This window comes from Boleophthalmus pectinirostris, unplaced genomic scaffold (genome assembly GCF_026225935.1).
Source record: "Boleophthalmus pectinirostris isolate CB_2022bp ecotype Guang Dong unplaced genomic scaffold, ASM2622593v1 HiC_scaffold_19, whole genome shotgun sequence".
NCBI lineage: Eukaryota > Metazoa > Chordata > Actinopteri > Gobiiformes > Gobiidae > Boleophthalmus > Boleophthalmus pectinirostris.
Window position 1 is genome coordinate 5095900 of NW_026571140.1, and position 27702 is coordinate 5123601.

The 27702-nt window shown below is 39.6% G+C and overlaps 1 protein-coding gene across 1 annotated transcript in view; it reads right to left on the reverse strand.

Annotated features, from left to right (window-relative positions):
* Positions 1 to 910: 910 nt before the first annotated feature.
* LOC110153568 (CD151 antigen) overlaps positions 911 to 27702 on the reverse strand; it is a 65052-nt gene continuing 38260 nt past the window's right edge. The window contains exons 4-8 of the mRNA XM_020917473.2: positions 20874 to 20948; positions 12073 to 12177; positions 8262 to 8420; positions 7161 to 7247; positions 911 to 5089 (exon numbers count right to left, since the gene is read on the reverse strand). Coding sequence (XP_020773132.1) covers positions 5030 to 5089; positions 7161 to 7247; positions 8262 to 8420; positions 12073 to 12177; positions 20874 to 20948 — 486 coding nt within the window. The 3' untranslated portion in view covers positions 911 to 5029. The remainder of the gene's footprint in view (positions 5090 to 7160; positions 7248 to 8261; positions 8421 to 12072; positions 12178 to 20873; positions 20949 to 27702) is intronic.

Sequence of the window (27702 nt, forward strand, 5' to 3'; positions counted from 1 at the left end):
TCTTCGTCTACATCCATCTCGACGCTTTGTTTACTGTTGTGCTGTACCACAAAAGGGACCCAGACATGGCTTCACAGCTCTTCGCTGATTGGCCCTTTAATGTTTTTAATCTGGCCCGCTGAACTTGAATAATGATAATAATGTTCAGTGTTTAAAAGTCATTTCAATAAATAGTAAATACCATGGGACTTGAAAGACAGTAATGATTTTCAATTATGGGATATTTCAATATTATCAAAAAACTCCATCCATCTGCTCCTGGTCCCTTCCTTCCGTCAAATTTTAAAACCCTTTGTGGCCCACAAATTTTCCTACCCTGGTCTCGTGTATTCAGATTCCAGACCTAGACGCTGGAGAGGAATGAAAATGAGTGGAGGCACTAGGTGGATACAGACAGGATTGGCTGTAGATCTGTCCATTAAAGCTACCATATGGAAGTTTAGTCGACTTTTTTTCAGCAGTAGATGTCAGATGTGAGACGTGTTCTCCCTCTAGGTCCTCTCACCTTTGCTCTCTGGTCTTCTGTTTAACCAAAGCCGGCACATTGTCACACAGCAGTAACACAGACTGCATCTAGTGGTGATATGTGAGAATACAACAGGGCCAGGTCAGCCAGTTTAATTACAGACGGTAGCTTTTAAAAAGACCCACGCTGATCACTGACATTTAAACATGTCTACATCCTGATTCAAAATTATCCCGGTCCTCATTACAACAGCAGTTTTAAGAAAGCAAAGCGCTTACAGGAGCACGGGTTTATTTCTATTATTTATTTTGCGAAAATCTGTTTTAAAATAGGTTCTTAATTTAATCATCCATTCCAAAACACTGCCTGGAATGTTTAATGAGGCTTAACTAGGCCATTATAAATCTGGATTTTACTTAATGAATTCCATTACTGAGAGAAATCTTACTAAAACGAATGCACTTTATTTTTATTTATGGAATAGTACTTGTAAATATACAAAACAACAGTACAGAGCGAGTGATTCTTAGTGGAATGTGTAATCAAATCAAAAGCTACATATACAAATACAGTGGGTTCATACGGTAGTGGTCTTTCTCAGGCACAGGAAACAGGCAGAACATTCACTACAGTGGTTTGTAGTTAAATAAAACACTTACAATATAAAGTAATAGAAAAGCAAACACAATCTTCATTTATCAAAACAATGTAAAAAAGTCAGTAGATAAGGCGTAGGGATACAGTAGTACTTTGGCGTATGGAGGTACGGACGATTTACGCAGGTCAGAGTTCAGTCTCGGAGACGTTACGGAGCCGACCGGGAGCTGTGGACTGGTTCAAGTGCATATGACAGGTTTGTACGGTTTTCTGATTCGGACTTGGTTTGGTGGGATCGTACCTGTGCTCGATATTTATCAAAGTTTTAACATCAGTTTCAATTTGTAGGGAAAAAAGAAAAAAGTTGACAAAAGCAGCACAAAAACAGAGGAGTACTGACGAGTTGGGTGACTACTGATCTAAAGGTTGGCAGTTCTTTTCCAGCTCCTACAGATGAATACTGTTATTGCGTTCGTTGGCAAGACACTTAACCCACGTCGCCCTCAGTGTCTGCGTACATTGGTGTATGAATGTGTCTGCGAATGGATGAGTGGTTCCTTAATGTAAAGCGCTTTGAGCCTTCAAGGTGGCTCATTTATTCTCATTAGTTTACTCATAAATATTGGGTAAATCAGAGGTCTCCAACGTTTTTTCTCTGGTGAGCTACTGTTCCAAAACGAAAATGCAAAAGAGCTGCTCATTTTAGTAAATTAGACGGGGTACAGTTTGATGCCTATAAACACAACTATTATACATTTATTAGTGCGCAAAGATAGGCTTCAGTAGCTTGATTCATCAGCCGGTTTTACTTTGTTTCACTTTGTACAAACCGTCTGACCTCGCAGCCTTAGATTTCGGTCGCTCGACGGTAGGCGGGTACTTTTTATCATTTAACCAATCGCTGCTATTTGGTCGTGACATATGTAATGCGTCGCTAACGGGGCTAACTGGTATATTAAGCTTTTCCCAAATCCTGTAGGAAGAAGGACAATAATGTCTTTCTCCTTGATGAAATTCACCAAACATTCTCTTTGTTCCGGATTTAAATGTACAAGTCTCTCCATGGCTGAGTACATCTGTGACATGTTAGTGCCATATGAACCATCTCGCACTCTGAGGAGCTCAGGGACCGGCCTCCTGCTGGTGCCCAGAGTCAGGACTAAACAAGGGGAGTCAGAGTTTCAGGTTCATGCAGCTAAAACCTGGAAGTCTTCCTGAACATGTGAGACAGGCCTCTTCTTTGACACTGTTTAAATCCAGGCTCAAAACGGTTCTGTTTCACTGTGCATATAACTGAAAGGTTTTCATTCCGCACTCTTCTAATTTATGTAATTAATGTCTCTCTCTCTTTTTTTAATTTTCATCTTTAATTCAGTGATTATTTATGTTTTGATTTATTTTTATTGTGATTTTAATGTATTTCTTATTCTGTAAAGCACATTGAATTACTTTGTGTACGAATTGTGTTCAACAAATAAACTTGCCTTGCCTAAATCCTCGTTCTCGGGAATCATTGACAACACTGAATATATGACTCTTTGCTGATTGGGTGGTGCCCGAACTTGCACTTCCAGGGTTTTTGTGAACCGTCTAGTGTATTCTGATTCCTGACCAAGTTGCTGAAGAGAAATGAAATTGAGCGGAGGCACCCGCCTGGCTAAGGCTTTAGAATGATAGATTTTAAATGGTAAACAGGCACTTAATTCAGAAATCCCTTGGCGAACTACTTGGAAGGGGGGGCGAGATCTACCAGTAACTCCCGAGGAACAGGTTGGAGACCCCTGGTATAAATCGTACGAGCTTTGGCCGTTGTTAATGTTATGGTTGCTGGGTAATGATTACAGAATTACCAGTCACGTCTGCTGCCCGTGTTGTAAATAAAAAAATTAAAAAAATAGCCAGGATTTTTAGGAAGATTTGAAACATAATCGTGTTTTAGTGAAGCGAGTATTCAAACCTGTCATATGCACATATAAGAAGACACTTGAGGTCAAAATGCCAAAAAGCAGCTTGTTTAAACCACAGTAATGGAACTGGAGAGAAGGATTCTGGGTAACGCAAGTCTGAGAAACACATCAGATCAACCGTAAATCACCATCAAAAACCCAGCGTTATACAGATCATCAACACAGCGAAGACACATTCCATTATTCGTAGCCAGTAGAATGTTCGCTCTAGTACAATGTGTAACTTTTCTGATAGGGATGTCTGATTCCTGCTCGTCTCCATGGAGATTTAATGGCTTTACTAACACTTTACCAACACTGTATTATCAGTACTGGTCAGATGTACGGAGAGGCAAGCCACTGTCAGTAAAAATATATTGGATTGTTTTTGCAATAAACCACCTATAATTGAACTGACACATTTAATGCCATATTGTGGAATATTTCAGGCAAAGAAATGACATCTCCCTACAGAAAAGTTCCTAATTATACTGACATACTGGCTTCTTCCGTTCCATTATCGTCCCCGGCGCTCATCGATTGCATAGTTACTGCACAGTTTGAAGCGGTTGTAAAAGTAAGTAACAAAAATAAATTCAGTCAAGTTAATAAAAGTCTGTAGTTTTGATCCTCAGCTGATTTCAAAAGCACAAACACTTACACGGGTTAGAAGGCCTCTCTTAAAAGTATGGCTTACTACAGGATAATGAATGTCCAGCAGGTTAGTAGATGAACAAAGTGCCAGTTTCGCTCCTCTCTTTTTTTAAAGGGCCTGTACCTGATTTGAACACGTTTGAGTGTGAACCGTAGCCCCGCCCACTTAGTCCATCATGACACAGAAAATACGGTTTGTGAACTGTGTGGAAACGATAACACTCTCCCCAGTCCCTACCTTCTAAAAATAAGGATGGTCGGATTTTGGTTTTGGGAGCCAATACCGAAATTCAATATTTGTCTTGCTGATGTTGCCAATAGTGGTATTAAGCTTTTAAATCTATAATTCTATAGTCCAAATTTATGTGAAAGGTCGTATATTATGCAAAATGGACTCTTATGAGCTTTAAGACAGGTTAGAATGTTGTTATCTCATCCAAAACAGACCTTAAGTTTTGTTTTGTTTCATTCACACGTTTGAGTAACCCTTTATTACTAGTCTGTGTACATCTCCAAAGCTCAAAACACTCTGCTCCACCTTGTGATGTCATGCAGTGGTAGCTCTCAAGTTTAGCTCTAACATTTTGTTTAGTCAAGATGGATGATTTTATTCCTGGAACTGCCAATGATTGCCAAATGAAATGAAAGGGTATGAATTTTAAAAACACAGTAGGGCACTTCTTGTATTACTACAAGACATCACAAAGTGGGAGAGAAGAACTCAGCCTAAATATACAGGATTTGTCCGTTAAACGTGTGTGAATGAAACAAAAAAACACAACTCCAGGTCTGTTTGTGATGAGGAAACAACAGAACATAGATCAGAAAATAGTGTAAGATAGTCCCTTTAAGTTACAGTGAGGTTTAAAAATGTACTTTTGTAAAAATAATAAAATGCATTTATTTGTATTTATAAATTCATATTTTCATTCATTTACACCCACCTGGGGAAATGCACTGCTAAAAAAAATGTACCATGACAGAATTAACTGTCTGCCATACTGTCAGGCAGTTTCCCATGATTCTAAACAAACAATGTGCCTGATTGGAGGAAAACGAGCCTCCCTGTCAGTGGCTTAGTTATTATCCATCAAAATTATCTATATTTACAATACACTGCATAATATAAAACCTTTTTATGTTAAACAGAAGAAATGGAAATCAGGTACAGGCCCTTTAAGTGGGTCAAACTCATGTAGACGATGCAGAGTGGAGTGGAGTGAAGAGTGTCTTGAGTCCCAGTGATCCTGGGGTGGTTTTGTCTCACAGTGCTCACAGATGAAGAAGTCTAATTACTCCTCTCCAGCTCCTGTGTGGATCTGCTCACACTAAAACCAAAGGCTGGAGCAGACACGGGGCTGCTCTACTAATACGGCTCCACCTTCAGGCTCTTGTACAGGCAGCACGTGAACACCATCCCGATCACCTACAAGGGACGAACATGAGTTTAGACACGAGTTTGGACACACTTTTACATGTACCATATTTTACGGGCTATTAGGCGCTCTGGATTATAAGGCGCACTGTCATTAAATGGTCTATTTTCGATATTTTTTCACAAATAAACCGCACTGGACTTTAAATGAAACACAACAGTTGGATGGGTCAGTGGTTTTGTTTGTTTGTGGCGTTCACGGTGACTCTGGGCTTTGTTCAGTTGTGGCGTGTAGGGAGGGTGCTGTCTGGGACCAACGGATTGTCGGCGTGTTTGCAGTGACTCAGTTGTTCAGTTGTGGCTAGAAGTGGCACATTGTACTCGCTTTTTCTGCCCGTTCCTCGTCAGCGTGGAGTGATGAGTGTGTCTGTGGGTGTTTTTCGCTGTGCGGTCGCTGTCTGCTCCGTGTGAGTTTGCGTGCGCTGCAGGTGGTGTGGCTTTGTAGTTTACTGAAGTCGTGCTGGGACACCTGAGTGGATTCGTGTACAAGGTGCTCTGAATTGTGGGGCGCGCGGTCGTTTTTTGATGGGGTTGGAGGCTTAAGAGTGCATCTAATAACCCGGAAAATACGGTGCATAATGCTTTTACTGTATTTTCATGTCCATTTACATCCTCAATGCTCACTGATGGCATTACAACTATGAGTAGGCATTCTTCAAAAAAAAAAACACACTTTTCTTTGGCGATGGCTTTGTACAATCCTGACACTAATTAAACCATTTCAGGAGACTTTATCATGAAGTATAACCCTGCACCCAAAACAAAATAGTGCAGGGAGGGACACATTTTGAAAGCTGATTGTGGGCACGGGCAGGAGTGAGACTGCACAATGCAAGAGCGGGCGGGTGGGATGATAAACTGCAATCCTGCAAACTAAATATTGTATTGTAAATATTATAGTGAAATATACAAATGATTCATTTAAACCTATCATACATCATTTGTGCTGGATATTTTATTTGCCATTAATAAGAACATTTTAAGCAGCCTATACTTGCAGATGTGGTCTAATCTCATGCAGATTTTAGACAGTTCCTTTCCACTTCTCCATGTTTGATAGAGCTTAAGAAAGCGAATGTCCCCATCTTGCGGGATTTGCGAGCGGGAGCGGGACAAAATATCGCAGATGAGGACAGGAGTGGGAATGAAAATTATAATTCTTTGTGGGCGCGAGACTGCACAGTGCGGGTGCGAGCGGGAGCGGTACTGAAAATTCTGTCCCACGCAGACCTCTATCCTGAAGCTCTCTGAGTAAATGTCAAGAGTTTGCAGCGCTGTCGACAAAGCAAAGGGTGGCGATTTTGAGGAATGTAAATATGAAATAAAAAATTTATTTACATATTCACTTTTTTGAATACCGTATTTTCCAGGCTATTAGACGCGCTCTTAAGCCTCCAACCCCATCAAAAAACGACCGCGCCCCTCAACCCAGAGCGCCCTATACACAAATGCACTCGGGTGTCCCAGCACGACTTCAGAAAACTACAAAGCCGCACCACCACAGCGCACGCAAACACACACGGAGCAGACAGCGACCACACAGCCAAAAACACCTGCAGACACACTCATGACTCCACGCCGACGAGAAACGGAACGGACGAACAAACCGAAAAAGCGAGTGCAATGTGCCACTTCTAAACACAACTGAACAACTGAGTCACTGCGAACACGCCGACAATCCGTTGGTCCCAGACAGCACCCTCCCTACACGCCACAACTGAACAAAGCCCAGAGTCACCGTGAACGCCACAAACAAACAAAACCACTCACCCATCCAACTGTTGTGTTTCCTTTAAAGTCCGGTGCGGTTTATTTGTGAAAAAAGTTCGAAAATAGACCATTTAATGACAGTGCGTCTTATAATCCAGAGCGCCTAATAGCCCGTAAAATATGGTATTACATAATTCCATACAGGTTTATTCCAGACAGTTGAATATATTTGATGACTTCAGTCTGTATCTAGAATGTTGAAAATGGTAAATGAGATGAGAAGGTGTGTCCAAATCTTTCTTTCTCAGTGTGTGTTTTAAAAGTGTCTGTTGAATTGGAGTTGTGTACTCACCTGTACACATGCTATGCCAATGCCCACCGCTCCAATGATCTTGAGATGCTCCAGGATAAACGTCTCCAGTTTGGTGATGCAGCCGCCCTGAACGGAAACAATATGCACACATACATTCAGAGAGTGTAAAGGGCACAGTTTACCGTGATCTACATTTTTTTTTCCACTGTATGCTTTTTAAATCAGTATAAGACAGAATTATATTAGTGCTGTGTGCAGAGCAGTGGAGCATTGATCCTTTCTAAGGTAAGGCAGTCTTGCTCATTCAATTTTAATTGATTCAAGTTTCAACTTTTCTATTAATGTGTGAGAAAAGGATTGTTTCACACACATTTTGTTAGAATCTGCTCAGAAAAGAAAGATACTGTTATAGTTAGGGCTGAGAATCACATGGTCACCTCATGATTTGCAACAATATACCATGCATGGCAATATACGTGATAATCAATATACTGCACATGCTATTCTGCGATGTATCACTAATTTTAAGAACTGAATACATTTTACAAGAGTATTTTTTTCTTAAACAACTACCTGCCCATAATATACAATAGTCATTTTCATCATCAAACCAGTGAATATGTCAAATGTACTGCATAAACAAGTTTCTTTCCTCAAAAAAGCAACACAATAATAGCATTTTTGTAAAAGTATTCTTCAGAAGCTTTCTATAGTATTGTTCTTGTTCTTATATATTCTTATCATGACTGTGCAGTGTGTCATATTAATAATGGTCTGTCTCTGGCACAAGGACAATTTGACTGTTGGCTGTGCAGCTTCTTATTCTAGTGCAGTGCAGATACTCTCAAACATTTGAACCCATTACCTGATTAAGTGTTACACTGTCCAAGCACCAGCACAATCTGACGCTGGCAATTAGAAAAATGCAAAGGCTGCATTTATTTAGGCAATAGAATACCATCTGCAGAGCACTGTCTCTACTATACAACAGGGACTTTTATGGGGGTAATTTACCAGTTTAAATGCAAGGGATGTTTACTACTTTTCATTTCAGTTGTTTTCAGTGTTGATGCACCAGTAACTTCATTTACAACAGCAAATCCATGACACAGTGTGAGGAGCGGCGCAGGCTGGTCTCACCTCCACCTTGTAGATGTTGGAGGGATGGTCTCTCTCTCCGCACATGGGGCTGGGGGTCTTACAGCAGCTGTCCGGCACCAGTCTGCCCTTCCCGGCCTGGGAGCGGATCCACTCGCTGGCCGCCCAGTCCGCAGAACTGTTGCTCCCGCAGCACTTGAACTGGACACAAACATTTACATTTCAAACATGCTACATCACAATTGCTGAATGTACGGCACGGAATGTTCTGGCTAAACTGAAACTGAAAGAAACTTGGGTTTAGGGTGCAGTAGCGGCATGGAAGTCTGAGAAGATCTGGATGATGAACCGAAGATGGTGTTGTACTGTTTTCAATAACCTGTGCTCATTGGCGTGAAATTACGTTACGTTTTTTCCTCAATACAAACCGGCAACTCCCACCGTATGACAACAGTTCAGAGCGTGCTGTTAAAATGGAGCTAGTGTGGGCTCTTTTTTCCCCTACTCAACTGTGTAGATGGCATTACCATCATCTACTGTTTATAATCATTTATTGGCAAATTCTGTGTAAACTAGGTCCATTTGCAGCTTTCTGGGCAAAAGCGCCTAAAGCCAAGTGTGTGCTGCCTTCACTGGCCACTACGATTTCCAGTAGTTGTTGACATTACGTATGACTACCCAGATTACAGCCAGGTGTTTCTAACTACAAATATCTGAAGGTCCACCCTAATCCCTAACCCCTCGTTCACTACATAGGACCACACTCTTTAGGGCATTATTTCCCAAAGACTGTGTTGCGATTCTCAGGTGGGTCACAAGAGATTTTTTTTGGGTCATCTTGTCACGATCTGCATGTAGGTCTGTAATACAGTTGTATACAAGGATCTGTGACCTTTTTGTCATTCTGGATCAGCATTTGGTCAGAATATCCTGTCCTCAGTAGGGCCAGTATTCCTCTGCTTATTTCTTCCATTACTACATACATGTGTGAATCAGGATTTTCTGTGCTCACAAAAATGAAAACAAATCACAACATTTTGTGATTTACAAATAATGTCTATTGACATGGGTCGCGAATGTTTGTGACTTTTAAAATAAGGATCCCCAGAAAAATGTTTGGGAAACACTGCTTAAGCGCACTATATAATGCACTCATTCACAGAGATTCAGACACGCAGATCACTACATTCAGGTCATGTGACTCTGGCGTCTGGGTAAAGTCCGCTAAGCTCTGATAAAACTTGATTTCTGTCATAAATCATGATCAGATCAGACTGACACACAAGTATTTGTGGACTAATAATAATCATACAAGTTTTTGTCAAGCTGGATTTCACGTAAACAGACTGGATTATTATTTGCTTTTTGTCTGAAATGTGAAAATCGTCAGTCTGTTAACAGCTGGAGCTAAGGTAAACACCACTAACACCAGAACGGTTTATTTAGAATTATTTAGTGTTTTATTCAGAATCAGGATCAACAGAGCCATAAACCAGAGCTTTTATCTGCTTTCATTCAGTCTGGTTGTGTGAAGTTAAACACTTGTCGCTCTACGCAGTCGTTTTCTCGACTCTCACAATGCATTGTGGTCTATACTGACCGCGCTAGTGACCACTGATTCCATTACTTTTCAAGGTGCATTATGGGAAATTTGAGTGCAAATGAGTGCACTACTTTTTCACCAACTGGTCATTCGGACACCCCTAAAAATGGCACAACCCCTAAATAGTGCCCTAAGGGAACAGTGTGAACCTTCCGACACAGCCCTGGCTACAGTGTATAAACCTGTCAGACCAATCACACTGTTCGTTATACCCCCAAACCCCACCCCAACTCCCTCCAAAATCCAACCTTTGTGAAAGCTGTGGATGTCCTGTCAGCCAAACACAGGCAGTTTGATTTCACAGAAGTATATTGCGCTCTACGGGACAATTTGTTCTGGGCTGGAGCTGTAGTACCCACGGAGCGGCCACTAATCGAGCTCCCATCGGGACAGAGGGGGAGTGTCTTATCCACTTCTTAATAAGGATCCACGGGTGACGAGTGCAGCGGCGGGTGCAGCAGCAGGAGCGCACCAGTCCATCATACTTAGCCGAGTGAAAAGGAGTGGGATTGGGTCCATTCTGCTGGGGCCCATCACTAAAGTTCCTAATCTGACGGGATAAGAGCTCCCAGCAGCAGCACTGACACATGTGAGGCACGTGACAGGGACGGGGCTTGGGGACGGGGCTTGGGGACAGGTACACACCAATAAAGAGTAGAGATTGACCAATATGTTTTCTTTTCATGGCCAATGCCGATACCGACTGTTTAGTATCCAGAGCAACATGGTCAATAAACTCTGCCAATATTTTGTGGCCAAATTATATAATAAAATTTACTACAAACTCACCCACAGCCCTTTTTTTTAACAACAAACCTTTAAGAATGCTGTAGTCATGTTTTATGCAGTTTTCTCCACATTAAAAGGGTCAAAATAAAGCTTTGTGCGTATTTTTAGACGGCAAATCGACCAAAACAAAATAGGCCTGTGCTGGAGATTTAAGGCCAATAGCAGATCGCTAAAAAGTCAAAACATCGGCCAACCAATCTGTGTAATACTAAGCACTGTTCTGATTCACACATGCACAGCTAACTGGATCACATGTAAGGCTGGGTATCATTGAAGTTATACAATACATACCTCGATACGATAAGTTTTTTGATTTAGTGCACTTTTGATTCAATACGATCAATTTCAAATCAAAAACAAAGGCTAAATCATGACTGTGATACTAAAAGTCTAGTAAGTCTACGAAGTCAACTAAGTCTGCACAAAGGTATTACGAAAAACACTAGGGATGTAACAACAACAGAAATATCGTGATTTCGCATCGTCCAAGTGCTCACAATAATATCGTGGACCATCACAACATATCGAATTACAAGTCTCTGCTTAAATGAAGAGTTATGGTGCAGCAATAGCTCAAAAAAGACAGAGGAAACTACATAGACCATGATCCTTTGCTCCATTTCAGTACAGACTACATGAAGAAATAACACTTCTAAGCGCGTTTAAGTCTTAGCTCTTTGGATTAAGTCTTGTCAAGGGATTTTAAGAGGAAAAAGTGTCAGATTAATAGTTTTGTTAGCCTCCACAAAATATCGCAATAAATATCGTACCATGAGATGTATATCGTGAAAATATCGTACCGAGAGATTTGGATATTGTTACATCACTAAACGTAAGCCTCCCCATCATATCGTAAGCTTTCCCTGTCTCAAATAAATAAATAAATATCACAATAAGTATTGTACTGTGAGGTTCATACCGTGACGATATCGTGTTGTTACACCCCTAAAAAAACACCCATTTTACTCATCAAAACAGTGAAAACGTCAACGCAAATGTAGCTCTTACACAAAATTATTTAGGAAAATATCACTTAAAATACTCTTGGCAATATATCGATACGGCAGCCAACAATATCGAAACTGTATCATCAAATGAAACAATATGATATATCGATATTTCAATATTTTTGCACACTCCTAATCACATGCCAGTCAATGATACTGCATAGTTATAGTTGAAGACACTTGTGGATTGTTATTTAATATTTTGGACATTGCACACATCGACACATTGCAATATTAATCTAAAATAACTAGGAATCAATAGAACCTTTATGATATGTCACCGTAAATGTCATAAAGTGTCTCGCTGCCTCAACTTAACCTCAACGTAGAATAATTACTCAAACCTGCCTGAATCTCTTTAAAACCTGATTTAATCTGTGTCTCCTTTAAAAATAATAATTCAACGTGTAGCTGTGTGTCCTTGTGTTGGATCTGAGGTATCCCTGTGTCTCACCTCCTGCTGCAGCTTGTCCACGGCTCTGGTGATGTGTTCCTGGTTGGTCCTCTCGTACTTCTGGATCATGGTGTCCCTCAGGCTCTGCTTCAGCTCCTCGTTCAGCTAAAACACACAAACAAGTCACCTTGTCAAACGCCGCATCATACCAGCACAAACAACACAAGTAGTGATCATGTATAAATGTATGAGCATATGTCGTCTTTAAAAGGAACAGCGTGTAGCCTGAGCTCATAGGACTGGCTGCAGGTGCTGGGGTGTAAGTAGTGATGATTCAATCAGACAGAGGCATTTTGTGTTAAAAAAAAAAAAAAAGGATTACAGTACTGGAACTGGCAACTTAAATGAGAGACTCGTGTGAGGCTCATCCTGATTGGATAACCGTCTTAAGAATCAAAACACCATAAACAACATGGCCACCAGGTTCAATGTTTTTGTACTCAAGAATAAATTAGCATTAAAACTGTTATCGCTAAAAGTTATATTTGATTGGAATGTATTTACCTCGTACCTGGGAACACAGTGAGGTCACGTGTTACGATTTTGATACTAAGGAATAGATTAGGAATAGAACAGATTCCATTGCCACGATGATGATAAACACTCTTCAGACAAACTATATAAACAACAAAATGTGATTTTCAATTTTGAATCATAGTATACATATATTCCCATGTGGGCTTATATCTGTGTACTGTACATTTTGGACTATAAATTTAATTTTTTTTCATGGTTTGGGTGTTTCCTGCAACTTATACTCCGGTGTGACTTATATATAAACATTTTCACACTCACAGCTGCGAGAGAGCGCCCTAGGTTTGTGTATCAGTTTTCTGTGCATGTCTCCTGCAGAAAAAGCCGCTGTCCTGCTGCAAATAGTGAAATATGCAGCAGAAAACAGTAATCGAGCAGCAGAAAGAAAGTTTGGAGTGAGCGAGAAACTTGTGAGGGACTGGCAACTTTTCTGGAAGTCACTGGATGACAAAGCAGTGACAACTGAAGTTGCGTGGAGATGCTCAGAAGTGACACCGAGGAGGAAGAATTCTAACGCCCACTGATCTGAAGGTTGGTGGTTCGAATCCAGCTCTCGACAGGTTGAGCGGTCAGATCCACTGACCCACAGATTGGCTGGTTTGATTCCAGCTCCCACAGATGAATGCTGTCATTGTGTCCTTGGGCAAGACACTTAGCTCACCTTGCCCACAGTGTCTGCGTACACTGTGTGTGAATGTGTGTGTGAATGGGTGAGTGGTTCCTTGCTGTAAAGCACATTGAGTGCCTTGAAGGTGGAAAAGCGCTATAGAAAAATGTGACCATTTACCATTCAATGGATTTAGTGATGTGAAGTGAGATTGAGACTTTGGTAAACTTATGTTCTGTTGTTTATGCTATCACTATCTGAATCATTTTTAATATATTATGTTAACATATTAACGCCTGTTCAGCCTGTTGTTCTCTGTTCTATTATTATTACTATGTCTATTATTATAACTTGCCTTTCAAAATGAAATGTCGGTTCCTGCTCACCTGATTTTATAAAATAAATCCCTATTCACACACATTTTTAGAGTTGTTCCAATACAGCGAGTACTCAGACCAAATCACCAATCCAATACTACTGTGTATTTTCTTGAATGAGGACCAGTAGATGCGAGCAGCTGCTGTTTAAACACAGACTGTGGAGGTTCTGCAGGCACTTAAACACGCTCATAATGAAAGAAAAGACATTTGTGTTACCTGTTTGTGGTCGCTCGGTAAACTTGGTAAAATAAGTAGGAGAGTGCCGCCTAACAACAGCAGCAACAACAACAACAACAGCCTAACTCAGACTTTGTTTAATTACTCTGCAGAATCAGCCATGTGTTCTGAGGATGAGCTTTTTTTTTTTTTTTTTTTTTTTTTTTTACAGGCCTCACTGCTGTTTTTATCTACACTAGGTGTGTGCAAAAATATTGAAACATTTATATATCGTATTGTTTAATGTAATGATACAGTATTGACATCATAGGCTGCTGTATCAAGTCTTTTTTAAACCACTTCATATGAAACACAAACATTTTAATCCTCAAAACACACAATAAAAAGTAGAGTGTTAAAATTAGCTCTCACAGAATCAATTTGAACATTTTCTCAGGGTTTATATGAGTCCAGTCTGTTATTAAGTTAATTCATAATTTTTGGAAATGTTAATTAAGAAACACTGGACCAAAGTTCCTGTTGAGCCTGGAAATCAAGAGTTATATTAACGTTTTGAGAGTAAACAGATAACACTTTGTAGGGTTATCCTGATTTAACTAAACAACACACAGAGGTATTTTATTTTTACACTTTATTTTTGTTAATTTAAGATGAAATTCTGTACAAAACTAGTTCAAACTGGTCTACTCTCGTGGGAGTTTGAAGTGGTGGGTGTGAGGTACCAAATTAACATGAAGAGAAGTTAAATTAACACTAGGGGAAACTGAATTAACTCCAATCATCTCAACCCTGGCAAATAACCCCAACTCGACCCCCCATTTAACTTTCAAATAGTTAAAATAACACTTTTTGTGTTAAACTCTGAAATATTTTACCATGAAATTTTAACTCTCCTGTTTTTGCTGTGCAGTGAAAATGTCAAATGTGATGGATAAACAAGTTTCCATCCTCTGAACAAGCAACAAAACTGTAACACTGTGACTAAATAAACCAAAAAAACACTCTTGGAGATATATCAATTCAGTTCACGATATCGATACTATATCATCACATTAAATGATGCAGTATATTGATATTTCAATATTTTTGCACACCCCTAATCCTGAGAGCACTTATTCACCTTATGGTATCGGACTGGTATCAGTATCGGTGAGTACACCACGGCCAAGTATCGTTATCAGATCGGATCCCACAAAAAAATGGTATCGGAACAACCCTGTACATTCTACCTATGAAACTTGAACTCTCCAAACCGCGGTGCCTAAAAGTGATGGTGAATGCCTGAATATTCCGAATGGAGAGTTGCCGTGTTTTTCCCCGTGTGCAGCACCAGCCCCAGAGCCAGAGCCGGGTGCAGGGCCGTGCCTATTCCCGGAGCAGCGGCAGACAGCGCGCTGGAGGAGCCGGTCCTGGGGCTCAGTTTCCATGGCAACGGGCCAGCTGGGAGCGCGCGGCGGCAAATCAAAGCGTGAAGGAGATATCAGGGGATGGCATGATTAGAAAGAGCAGGGGCTGAGGACAGGAGGAGGATGGAGGGAGGGAGAGAAGGAGTGCGTGAGATAGACAAGAGGAAGAGAGAGAATGAATGAGAAAGAGAGTGAATGAAAGAAAGAATATGAGCACGAGGATGAGAGAGGGAAGGAGGAAGAGAAAGCGGGAGTGACAAAGAGAATATGAGAAAGATAAAATGAGGGAAATGGAAAAAGAGTGACAGAAAAAGAATGAGACAATGAGAGAGAAAAAAAATGAGAATGAAAGAGATAGAGGAGAAGTAAAACAGGAGGAAGAGGAAAAGAGTAAGACAAAATAAGAGGAAAAAAAGAAGAGGAGGAGAGGAGTGTGAAAGGACCTGTTGACAGCGCACAAACAGAGCGGTGCAGCAGGTGAAGGAGAGAGGGAGCCTTATGTAACCAGATGAAAAAATAATGGAGGTGTAATTTGTATTATAGTGGGCCCTTGGAAAAGAGGGATGGAGCTTTGGTCTGCAATCAACAGCAGATGTGGCCATGCATCACATTAGCTACTGACACATGCTGGAGCTTTACACTCACCATGTGAAGATGTCCTCCACACAGATGGAGGGAGACAACTATTTATCTCTCCATTTTCACTTTTCTGCTGACAAGAATATGCAGCTTTTCTCATATATTTTTTTCAAACTATGGTTATGATGGTACAAATTATTATTCTCTGAATAACTGAACCTCATTTCTACAAGTTATACACTGGGAGTTATTACTTATTGTTATTGCCAAATGTAACAAACACACGGCTGTGCTGCCTGCAAACGTCTAAATGTTTTGATTTACTGTTCTATTAAAATGAATAGGATAGAATGTTCACACAGTACTGGGTTTCAAGTGCCACAATTCTAAACATGCCCCTCTGGATGGGTCTGTTAAACACAAGTGCAAAAACATCACATGCAATTGAAAGGTTTAAAAAAAAAAATTCTTAGGTAAAAAGTATATAAAAATACAGATTCCAGATGTGTGAGATCTTAGTATCTAAATGAAAGGAAGAGCTACCTCTGGTGTTTAGAGAAGTGGGTGAAGGTGTAAAGAGCAAACACAACCAATTTCTAATCCCGTCTGACAAAAATACATGAAAATAATAAAATGACCTTCTAAGTATAAAAACCCTGAAAAATAGCAAAAACTACACCTGGGAGTCATTGGTGACAAGTCTTTTCCAGAAATAACAAAATGGGTCCATATAACACCTTGAGCAGAAAGTCCTGGCACTCTGTGCCAATGTGATACCAGCCTGTGCCAGTTGGCATTGGGCAGCATCAGCGAATGTATCAACATAAATCAAGGAGTGAGGTAAAATAGCACGTTCTGACACATGAGGGCACAGCCTGCCACTCATTTAACAGGTCCACATTATTTATAGACTATTCTTGCTATGTACATTTACACCAGTTTACAGCAGACCCACATCACCACAATCTTCTGTTTACAAAACAATCAGGTCCCACTCTCAAAGTACACAGAATATCCACTGCAAATGTCATTTGTAAAGCAGTGGCTTTCAAACTTTTCACACCAAGTAGCACCAAAGAACAGATTAGGCTTTCCGAGTAGCACCAGATCTAAATCAAGTGTATAACAGGACTGTTCCAGGACTAATCTAGGACTAAACCAGGTCTAAAAGTGGACTACATCACTTCCATTGTAGTCCTAAACAAGAAATGGTCAAAAAGAGGACACTGAAAACAATGCCAAGTCATCCCAGCTGCTTTAGGACTGATTTATACGACCTCCCAACAAGTGAATTCCCAGGGAAGCAAGTAGTGATGAAAAAACAGATAAAGTAAGGGTTTTCTCACAATATTATAAATGTTCATGTAATTGTATCCAGGAGATCTTTTTGGCTTCCATCAGACATATACTTTGTGTAGCTTCTGTTAAAAAGCTACCGTTGGCAGAGTGGTTAACATTTGCCCTTTATGAACAGTTGTTAATTTTGATTCTCTGAACTGCTGACCCTGATCCATCATCCATCTTTATTTGTTTCTGGTCCTTGCGCTTTAATTAGACCAGAGTGAAGTGGCAAAAAGGTAAAAGAGCGGGGAGGGACATTCAGCAAGCTAGCTTTGTACTTTCTTATTATCAGGAGAGATGCTTCCTTCAATTTCTTTTATACGTTAAGATACTTTTGCTTTTGAAATAGGTATTTGGTGCCCTCTGCTGGTAAGAGTAGTTATAGTGGTGAATAAAAACATAAATAGCATGTTGATTAGCACCATGGTGCTTTGTTGTGGGTGCTATTTAACTGTAATATTATTCTAAACTTCCAAAAAAGGGTATCACATATTTCACACTTTTGTGGGTAATTCACAGTAAATTCACATTTGTCCGATAATTAAAGGGCCCATATTATGATATTTTCTGATCTCTGTTTTAATGTTGTTTCCACATCAAAAACATACCTGGAGCCGTTTTTGAATTGTTCACTCAAACACAAAACACTTAGTTCCACCTTGTGATGTCATGAATTAATTCAGTAAGTCAGGGGTGTCTAACTCAAATTCACAAAAGGCCAAAATTAAAAACTGACTAAGTCATGGGCCAAACTAAATATTTAATAAAAAATTTCAACAACATCTGCATGTTTTCTCTTTTTTTGAGAAATGTAATGTTTTATTAAAATAAATGTTCAATAATAGTTTTGCTGAAACATTGAATCCAGAACAAGCAAAATATAAAATAACAATATTTTAAATAAATAATGTCTCTATAGTCTATCTGTAGCCAGCGGACAGCTCTAATACATATTTGATATGATCTTGTGAGCCAAATATAATTATATTGTGAGCCAAATTTGGCCCTCGGGCCTGAGTTTGACATGTCTGAAGTAAGTGCTGTATTTTGTTTTAAAAATCCATTTAGATCATTTCAGCTCTGAAATTACCAGTCTCTATAAAACTAAAGGTAAAAGGAGCTGTTAACTTGAAAACTATCACATCATGACATCACAAGGTGGAACAGAGCATTATGCATTTTTGAGGAGGTATCAAAGATTAAAAAGATTCTGTTGGATTGACACACTATTGTCCAAGTATTACTGTGATACTTCATGGCTCTGATAGCTCTGATAGCAGTCATGTGTACTGTATAGTGCTTTGGCAACAGGAGGCCAGGTGAATGCGTTACACTATAGTTCAGTGCACTATATAAATCAGACTCTATAGGTTGTGTGGTGCCTACAGAACTCATCACAACATGACAAAAGGCACGGTGCCGCAGTATGAATATTGCACTAGATACTCATGTGCCTCTGGTTTGAAGAGCTGCCTTCTGTACATCTGTAGACAGTGATACACATGTCTGTAGGAAGAGGAATTCTCATATCCTCAGTGTCAGGGTTTCTCAGTTGGTCTTGCCCCTGATTTTTCTTATGTTTCTTATGCAGTGGTTGAGAGAAGTCAAACAATAATTTATACAGTGCATTTGAGGTTTGTAATAAGTAGGTAAAAATAGTCTTGAGAAAGAATATCACAAAAAAATAACCAAGATTCCAAAAATACTGTTACCCGTGCTGTACCTGATTTTTACCATCTTAAATACATTATTTTTCGGATTATAAGGCACATTAAGTGAAACAAAGGCTGCGTTCAGAGTGCAGCCTGAAGTGACTCAAATCTGATTTTTTGGCTTCTATGTGACCTGTATCTGATCTTTTAATGACAGTCTGAACGGCACAGATCCGATTTTTACCTCCGCCAAGGAGGTTATGTTTTTGCCGGCGTTTGTCTGTTTGTTTGTTTGTCTGTCTGTTAGCAACATAACTCAAAAAGTTATGGACCGATTTTGATGAAATTTTCAGGATTTGTTGGAAATGTGAAAAGAAAGAACTGATTTCATTTTGGGGGTGATCCGGAAGAAATCCTGGATTCTGGATCACTTTGAAATTTTAGTTAACATTGTGGTAAATGGGGCCAATATTGACCAAACCCCATGAAATTTGACTCAGGGATGGACAATGGGATCCTCCTTCATATTCCAAAGGCTGATCCGGATCTGATCCAGAAGACTGATTTTATCGCAATTTATATAAAAAATGGGGGTAGTCCTTGGCAGAGGTCTGCGCTCTCTGAGTGCTTTTCTAGTTTCAAATGCGACCCAGGCCACTTGGATATGTGCTCCTGAAACCGATACATACCCGATCTTTTCACATGCGACTTCAGTCTGAACAGCCAAAGCGCATCCATCTGACCCACACGTCATCAACAAGCGACAAATGTCACTATTCTGCGCTGAAGCAGGTGGAAACCGGAACTGTAAAATCGCCAGGTGCTCAAGGCTCGCGTCCATGTTTGGACAACTTCTGTAAACACAGAGCACGCTCGCTGCGGTTGACGCATGGGGTTGACGTCATCGTGTCCTCCAGTACGCATGCGGGACACTTTCGGGCCGTTTACCGTTCACACTGGAGTCACAGACAAGTCGCATTTAATTGGAAATGTGAACGACCTCACAAAAACATCGGATTTCACAAAAAAATCAGAATTGAGCATTAAGCCCTGCAGTCTGAACGTAGCCAAACAGACGACACTTGAGAATGATCCTTAGTCCAGGCGTCCATGATCCATTGGCAGACTGTGGCGTAACTCATCCGGCGTTGCCTCCCTGTCTTGGTGAATGTGGATTATAAATATGAATGTGGGTGGATCATTTAAGTTAGTTTTTTTTATTTCCTACAAGGACGACTCAAATCTATAATTAGTAATAATGTATTTAATGCAGCTTTGCCACATTTGTTTACGTTTTACAGAAACAAAACATAAAACCACATGACTCATTTGCATAAACTATATGCACTGAAAAAACAGCTCGCTCCTTGTGCTCTGATGTGGTCAGCTTCTGTCGGACTAAAAGACACAACTCACTTACTCCTGACTACAGTAGCCGTAATGTTCTGACAATCCACCAAGCGGTGCAGCTTCATTGTTTACCAAAGTCGTACTAAAACATTTTGACAGATTTTTGAGCACCTTGTACCACATAAAATCGGTTCAAGATCAATAAGCACAACCAGAATTAATACATAAGGTGCACTGGATTATAAGACGCACTGCTGATTTTTGAGGAAATTAAAGAATTTTAAGTGCGCCTTATAGTCCAAAAACTATGGTACTTGAAACAGAACCAGTTCATTTTAAATGTTTACAGTGGTTCAAATTTATTCCCTACTTACTAATCATCCAAAGTAATCACTGATGAATTTTAAGTGCTTTTCACAACTCTCAGCAGCCCGAGCTGAGTTTTGCTCTCACAGAGAAACTAACAACTAGCATGCTAACGGCACACAAACCCTGATTCGTGATTTGCGAACAATAAAAATATGTTATAATTTGATACATACAGCACACAGTAATCTAATTTTGATCCTAACAGCTGTTTTAACAATATATCTGTATTGGGGCTAAACACATTTCACATGACATGAAAAAATGATTTATGTTGTTTTCTATGTGTCCGCATCTCTCGAGTTGAGTTAAAACCGGCAAACGTATGAATGGAATGTACACCTGGCTTAAAGCAGATATTCAGAATGTGATCCAATAAGCAGAGGGATCCATGATGTGAGCGACTTGCCTGTTGGTAGTAGATGTAAGCCAGGACTCCAGCCAGAACCTCCAGCAGGAAGATACACAGCAGCAGGACAAAGTACTGCAAAGAGAAACAAGAGAAGTCAGTCTCCCAACCACAGCTGTTAGTCAAGGGTTATACATTATTACTGGTTGGGGGTCCTTCACCTGCTTGTTTCTATGGATATGTCATTGCTGTGCCTGTAATGTTCCGCAGTATGACATTAAACAGCTCTACCTTACATTTATTCAATTGCAGGCGGTTATATAGCTCAAAAATACCTAGATAAACACGCATTCTGACTATGAGGGGGATTGTTTCTCCACAGATCTGACCTGTAATTTGGTCTGGTTTGGTCTCCATGAAGATAGAAAGGTTTACTGCCATACTGTGAAACATTCCAGACAAAGCAATAACATCTCCACGGAGAAAAGCGTTTGACGGACCCTCCACCAGAAAAGTTACAAAATGCACCTTTAACATTCAGTTCAGTTCATTATAGCAGAGTCAGAAGTCAGAATAGCACACAGCTGATTACTGACACCATGACCAAACACCAGTGAGATCCTTCCCTTTCTTCCAGCGTGGAGAAAAAGTGGAATAAAAGTTGAAAGTCCCTTTGGAGCGCTTTGCTTTGCTGACAGAAGTGAAGTGAAGAGTGAATAATACAGCAGCAGTGAGAGGGTCTGAATATCACACATACTGCACCATGAAACCAACCTGTAGCTCGGGACCTACCAGTGGCTCTCTGCCCCCTTTAAAGTAGCTCGCCAAAGGATTTCTGAATTATACGTATTGTTCTGAATAAGTAAAACTGTATTAATTACCATTGTCCAATCTATTATTTTGAGTCAAATTTTGTGCATTAATTAATAGATAATGGTTTGGTTTTTCTTTTGGTTTTTTTTATAGGCAACTTTACGTCATCTAAGGCTCAAAATCATGGCTCAAAATTTCTTGGGACACAAAAATTTGTAGCTCTCTCTGAATTTTGCTTTGTAAAGGTAGTTCACCGTTGGAAAAAGGTTGGAGACCCCTGCATTAAACCAAGTAAAACAAAAGGACAAAACACAGCTTGTATACCTGCAGGGACATACTGTAAACTAGCCTGATTCATCAGCCGGTTTTACTTCATAGAAACGGTCTCACCTCGCAGTGTTAGAATTCGTTCGCTTGACAGTAGACAGGTACTTTTTATCATTTAACCAATCGCTCCTATTTGGTCATGATGTATGTAATGCGCCGCTAATGGGGCTAACTGGTATATTAAGCTTTTCCCAAATCCCGTAGGAAGAAGGACAATAACGTTTTTCCCCTTGATAAAATTCACCAAACATTCTCTTTGTTCCAACTTTAAATCCTTGATCTCAGGGAATCGCACAGAATATATGGCTCTTCGCTGATTGGCTGGTGCCCGAACTCACACTTTTGCGAACCGTCTAGTGTATTCCGATTCCTGACCTAGTCGCTGGAGAGAAATGAAATTGAGAGGAGGCATTAGGTGGCGCCAGCCTGACTAACTCTAGATGGGACAAGATAAGACATATTAAGTATAGAGAAATGGGTTTAGAATTGTAAATGGAGCAGTCTGACTGTCAGGAGAAACAACTGATTTGTCAATTTATTATTATGTAGGAATAAATGTAAGCTGAGACAATAGCAAATATGTGATGCATCGTGTAAATATGTCTTATGTCAGTTTAGGTGTTCATTTGGATTATTATGGCACCATAAGGCCACAAAAAGGCATTAAACCCATTGGCTGGGCTGAAAGGAGCAAGGGATTATGGTCTAGTCATATTGCTAAATTTTCCAATATTGTGCAGCCCTAAAAGGAAGTCCTGAAAATAGATCAGACCACATAACCACAAGCTTTTTTTTAAAATTAGATTCTATTGTCTAAAAACAAGGGTCTTAATCATCATTATAATTTAAAATCTGTATAATGTACTGGGCCTTTTCCTCAGCCTCAAAATGAAGTAAGATTTTTTTGTTTTGTGACACTAATCCTTATACAGGATTAACTCATTTTTTTGTATCCATTTCTGCAGCTCATTGATTAGAAGCAGCAGAATACCAAGAAATCTGGTTAGATTTCATTTCTGTTCATGTTCTCCAGGCAAACTTAAGGGCCTGGTCTAATTAGTGGTTGTACTGTCAGCAGCAGTTCTCTGTGAATGGGCTCAGACTAAAGTTGTAGCTACAGACTCCTTGTGCTTGCACAGTGCACTGCTCCTGGGGAAAATGGAAGACGTTTGAACAGACAAATATTTGGACACCTGTGCCTCCCTCTGCCCCCTTGGATCCTCCATAGGCACATTCTGCAGGCGCCTTTACAAACCAACAACTCCGAGCCAAGGTCAGGGTTTGTGCTTTGTCATGCATTTTCTATCTGCACAGTTTACATCCTCACTGTTGCACTGCTGATGCAATATTCAAATCAATATGTCCAATAGAGGACTTTGGGGGAACTACTACAGAAGGTTATTTTTGACATATGGAAATTGTGAAGAGGCAGCCTTGGCAAATTAGCATGAACAAATCTGTGTTATGTAAAAGTACATGTTTGAATAAATACATATTTGCTGCTGTACTATGAAAGGTGCATTATAAATTACATGGCAGATTTGTGGAAAGTATGGCATGGTAAGGATCAAAAATCAGACACTAATCGATATCAAAACAAGTAATACAACTAGACATGTAGATATGCATCAGTAATAAAAAGTAATATTCACAGGACAGAAATGAACCTTGAATGAAGCAGTAGGAAGTATAAGAGCACAAAGACTAGTATACACCCATGGACCACTATGGAACCTACCTGGACCACCGAGGGATTACATGGTAATGTAAAAGAAATTCCTATGATTTAATATTGAAAATCACATTCTATTGTCTAAATGTGGAATGTTCCAATCTTTTCCAATCTTTTTTAATTTAAAATTTGGAAATGTTAATTAAGTAACACTGGACCAAAGTTCCTGTTTAACCCCGAAATCAAGTTATATTTACGTTTTGAGAGTAAACTGATAGCTAAACGACACACAGGTGTTGTATTTTTACACTTTATTTTACTTAATTTAAGATGGAATTATGTACAAAACTGGTTTTGTACATAATCCCTCCCATCACTTCAAACTGAGTTTGAAGTGATGGGAGGGAGGTGCCAAATAACACTAAGGGAATTAACTTCAACCATATCAACTCTCGGTCCGGTCAAGTGGTAACGGAGGGAAACGGGCAGATTTTTGACATTCAAATAGCTCTTATTCAGAAACTAGAGGGACTATTGAAATAAGTAAGGTATCAGAATGTAGGAAAGAGTTACACTCCAACAGGGTAAAGTTAAACCTGTGATATTCTTTCAAGTTGTTGACAAAAAATTTTAAAACTCATGTCTGTAAGGGAGGGAATGAAATATGCAGCACTTTTTGGGCAATAAATACAAACAGTGATAACTAGTGGTTCTCACTTACATATCCTTAACAAACTGGTTTGAATATTTGCTTCATATAGTTTTCTACCATATGGTACAAGATTAGGTTGAAAAACCTCTTACTTTTTGACTCATGAGATTTTTTATTAAGAAAGGTCATGGTAACGGAGGGAAAATTGTGCAAGCAAGTAGAAGGTGCATGATTTTATATAATTTGTCACCTTTTTTCTTCTGAATACTTTAATATTACTTCAAAATGAAAGGAAACTATTTCTATAAAATATGTCAGTAATTCCAAGTAAATTTTTATCATTTTAAATACATTTAAAAAAATATAAAAATCATGTACCTTCATCAACAGTTTAAAGATGGAATAACACAAGATATGATGAAATACATCCATTTATTTACATGATTTGCAGGTCTTTGAAATTTGGGAAATTATTTTTGTTCCATGTTGCATACATGGTCTGCTTAAAACATATGTAACTTTAGAACCAAAAATGGTACAGAAAAAAGGTAAACAGTTTCATAAACTAGAGTACATATGTATCTGTTGAATATATTTTTATATCAGATGCATTAACTTGAATTTTTGGCCTTGCTGTTTACTTCTGCTTGACTGGGCCCCTCTGGCAAATAACCCCAACTCAAACCCCAACTTTTAAATAGTTAAAATAACAGTTTGTGTTTTAAAGAATATATATTTCTATTTCACCCTGAAATTTTATCACTCCAGTTTTTGTTGTATGGTATTGGAATCAGTTATGAATATCGAGTCTATTCCTTAGTATTGAAATCGAGTTTGAACAGGGTCACATTTCCACTAGTGTTGCCACAATACTAAAACTTCAGAGTAAGAACTGATATTTTTCAACTTATTTGATTATTTTTTAATGTAACTTAATGAATAAATGCAATATTAGATGTACAAGTTTAATGCCATACTGTGGTACATCAGGGACAAGCAGGTGGCAGACCCTCCACCAGAAAAGTTACACAGTGCACATTTAATCATCACATCATGAAAGATTGAAAGAGTTCCCTGATCAATCCGAATTGTTAAAGGGCTCATTTGAGCTTGCATTAAGAGGAGGCCCTGCAGAACAGATGATGCAGTTTAAAACCTTGTATATATTCTGTACAGTAACTGCAGTCTGGGTAAAGCTCGTGTCCGCTGGGGTTTTAGGACATTAAATATTGACAAACTTGCTTTTTATATATGTGGACAATTTCCCAAGTTAAACTGCCTCTGCCTGCCAAAAGCAAGTCCTCCGGTTGTTTTTGATGCAAGACTTCAAAGTGCAACAGCAGCACATACACACAAATAATCCGCATCTCTCTCTGTATCCCTTCGCTGCGAAAACTTAGGCTTTGGAGTACTTTTTGGATATTTATAGCCATTTTTAATTGGTCATTCTTCTTTCGTAAACTTTGAAGCTGGTTTTATTTTGCGAGCTTTCTCTGTCGCTTTCGATTAAGTGTCTGGCGGCCTCTGCTGGCAGCGCTGGGGAGTGCATTTGTTGAAAAGACAAATTAGTGGCACGGTTATTATTACTCTACCAGTTTTGTTCATGTAATAAAAGTAGTAGCACAGATATATTGAAAAGCAGCTGTTACTAAATATTGCCCCAAACATGGAAGTAAGGTTGGTGCTCTGTTAGCATGCTAGTTGTTATTACCCTGACGGCAAAACTCTAGTCATTAAGGTGAATAATAAGTGTGCTAGGAATGCATTAGGAAAGTGAAAAGTTTTAAAGAAACCTGGTACAGTGCCAAGAACATTAATTTGTGGTTTTAAATGTAAGTCATAAAATTGGATTACGTAAACATTAGTAAACGATATATGGTATGCTACATTATGTTACGGTCAAGGCTCACTAAAGTCATACACCCGTTTTAATCTGCGCTCAGATTCATGGCTGTAGTTCAAAGTTTGTGAGGCGTTGCACATTTGGAAACACAAGCGCTCGCCCCCCTGACAGAAGGAGCTCTACTACCAATAAAAGTGGGCTATCCTCCTGACATGAAGTGACACAAAGTAAAAGTTAATGGGCCTAAAGTGGTGACGGGGCACTTTCCTGCTCTGTTCGGCCCTTGTTAAAGACCAGACTGATTCTGCAGGATGGTGAGCACAAACTGGAACCGCTGTCTTTAACCTCGGCCTCTGCTAATGAGAAGACTGGTTAGCTCAGGTAAACAGACTAGAAAAAAACAACAACACGAGAGGAGATGGTGATGAGAGGAATACTGCGTGCAAAGTTGTCATTATAAATCTGTGAGATGGTAGGTAAGGCTGTTAAAATCTATCACCTGTGTCAGTGTCAACAAGGGATGTCAACCAAGATGGGGGAAAAAAATAATCAGTTTTTTTCCATACTGATCAATCTTAATTTTCAATTCGATCTTCTTCTTCTGTTAAGATCACTACAGTTTTATTTCCTGTCTATAGGACCAACAATTCCGGAGAAATTCACATTTAATGAGTTTGGAATGAGTTTGTACAATATATTAAGCATAAATCCATGAGCGCATCACAGTTAAGGCCGAATTACAGTTCTGCGTTGACTCAATGCAGACTCGCCGTCACCTTGTCGCCATCGTTTTTGATTTATGGATCAGAGTCGAGGTCTATGCGCCGCAAAGTAATTCACCACCCCAACTCTAGGAGGCTATGACTGCATTTGTGTATACAAAACGAAGCGGGAAAGCAGAGTACCAGAAATGTATGTAGAGCGGTGGTGGAGAGGATCAATTACAGCCCTTATTGTCTGTGTCACTTTCAACGCGTAGTTACAAAATTTCAGAGGTGCACATAGGCCAACACAGATGTCCATCAACAGAAACACCTGTGATGTTCGTGCGACAATTTAGGACTCAATTTTCACTCAAAAATGGTGAGAAAACAGTAACTTGGATTAAAATGATAAGAAGCAAACGAGGAGAGAAAACAGAAAAGGTGAGAAGCTGCAGCTGAATCAGAGAGAGGAGGGGGAGCAGTCAGACGGCATCACACACAACAAGAGGCACAGGGAGTCACTGGACCTTTAGGCAAATTGTGCAGATTTAAGTCAAAACTTGTGAACACATGAGGAGACATAAAGCGACACACTGTGGCATAGGCTGCTTTTTCCTAAATATGAGCGTAAATCCTCATCAGCACTATGCTCTCTCACCGACACATGATTGGCTGCAGACCTGTCGATTAAAATGCGCATGCTTTACCACCAAGATCGACCAAAGTTAAGATCGCGATCTACTGATCTTAAAGTTTTTGGCACATTTTATGTGCAAAACTGCACCACATTGTGAGTTTGATCCACACTTTTACATGTGAAGAAGGCACTGTGCACTTGTACTTCTCTATACGTAATGGTGTTGTCACGAAACTAACAT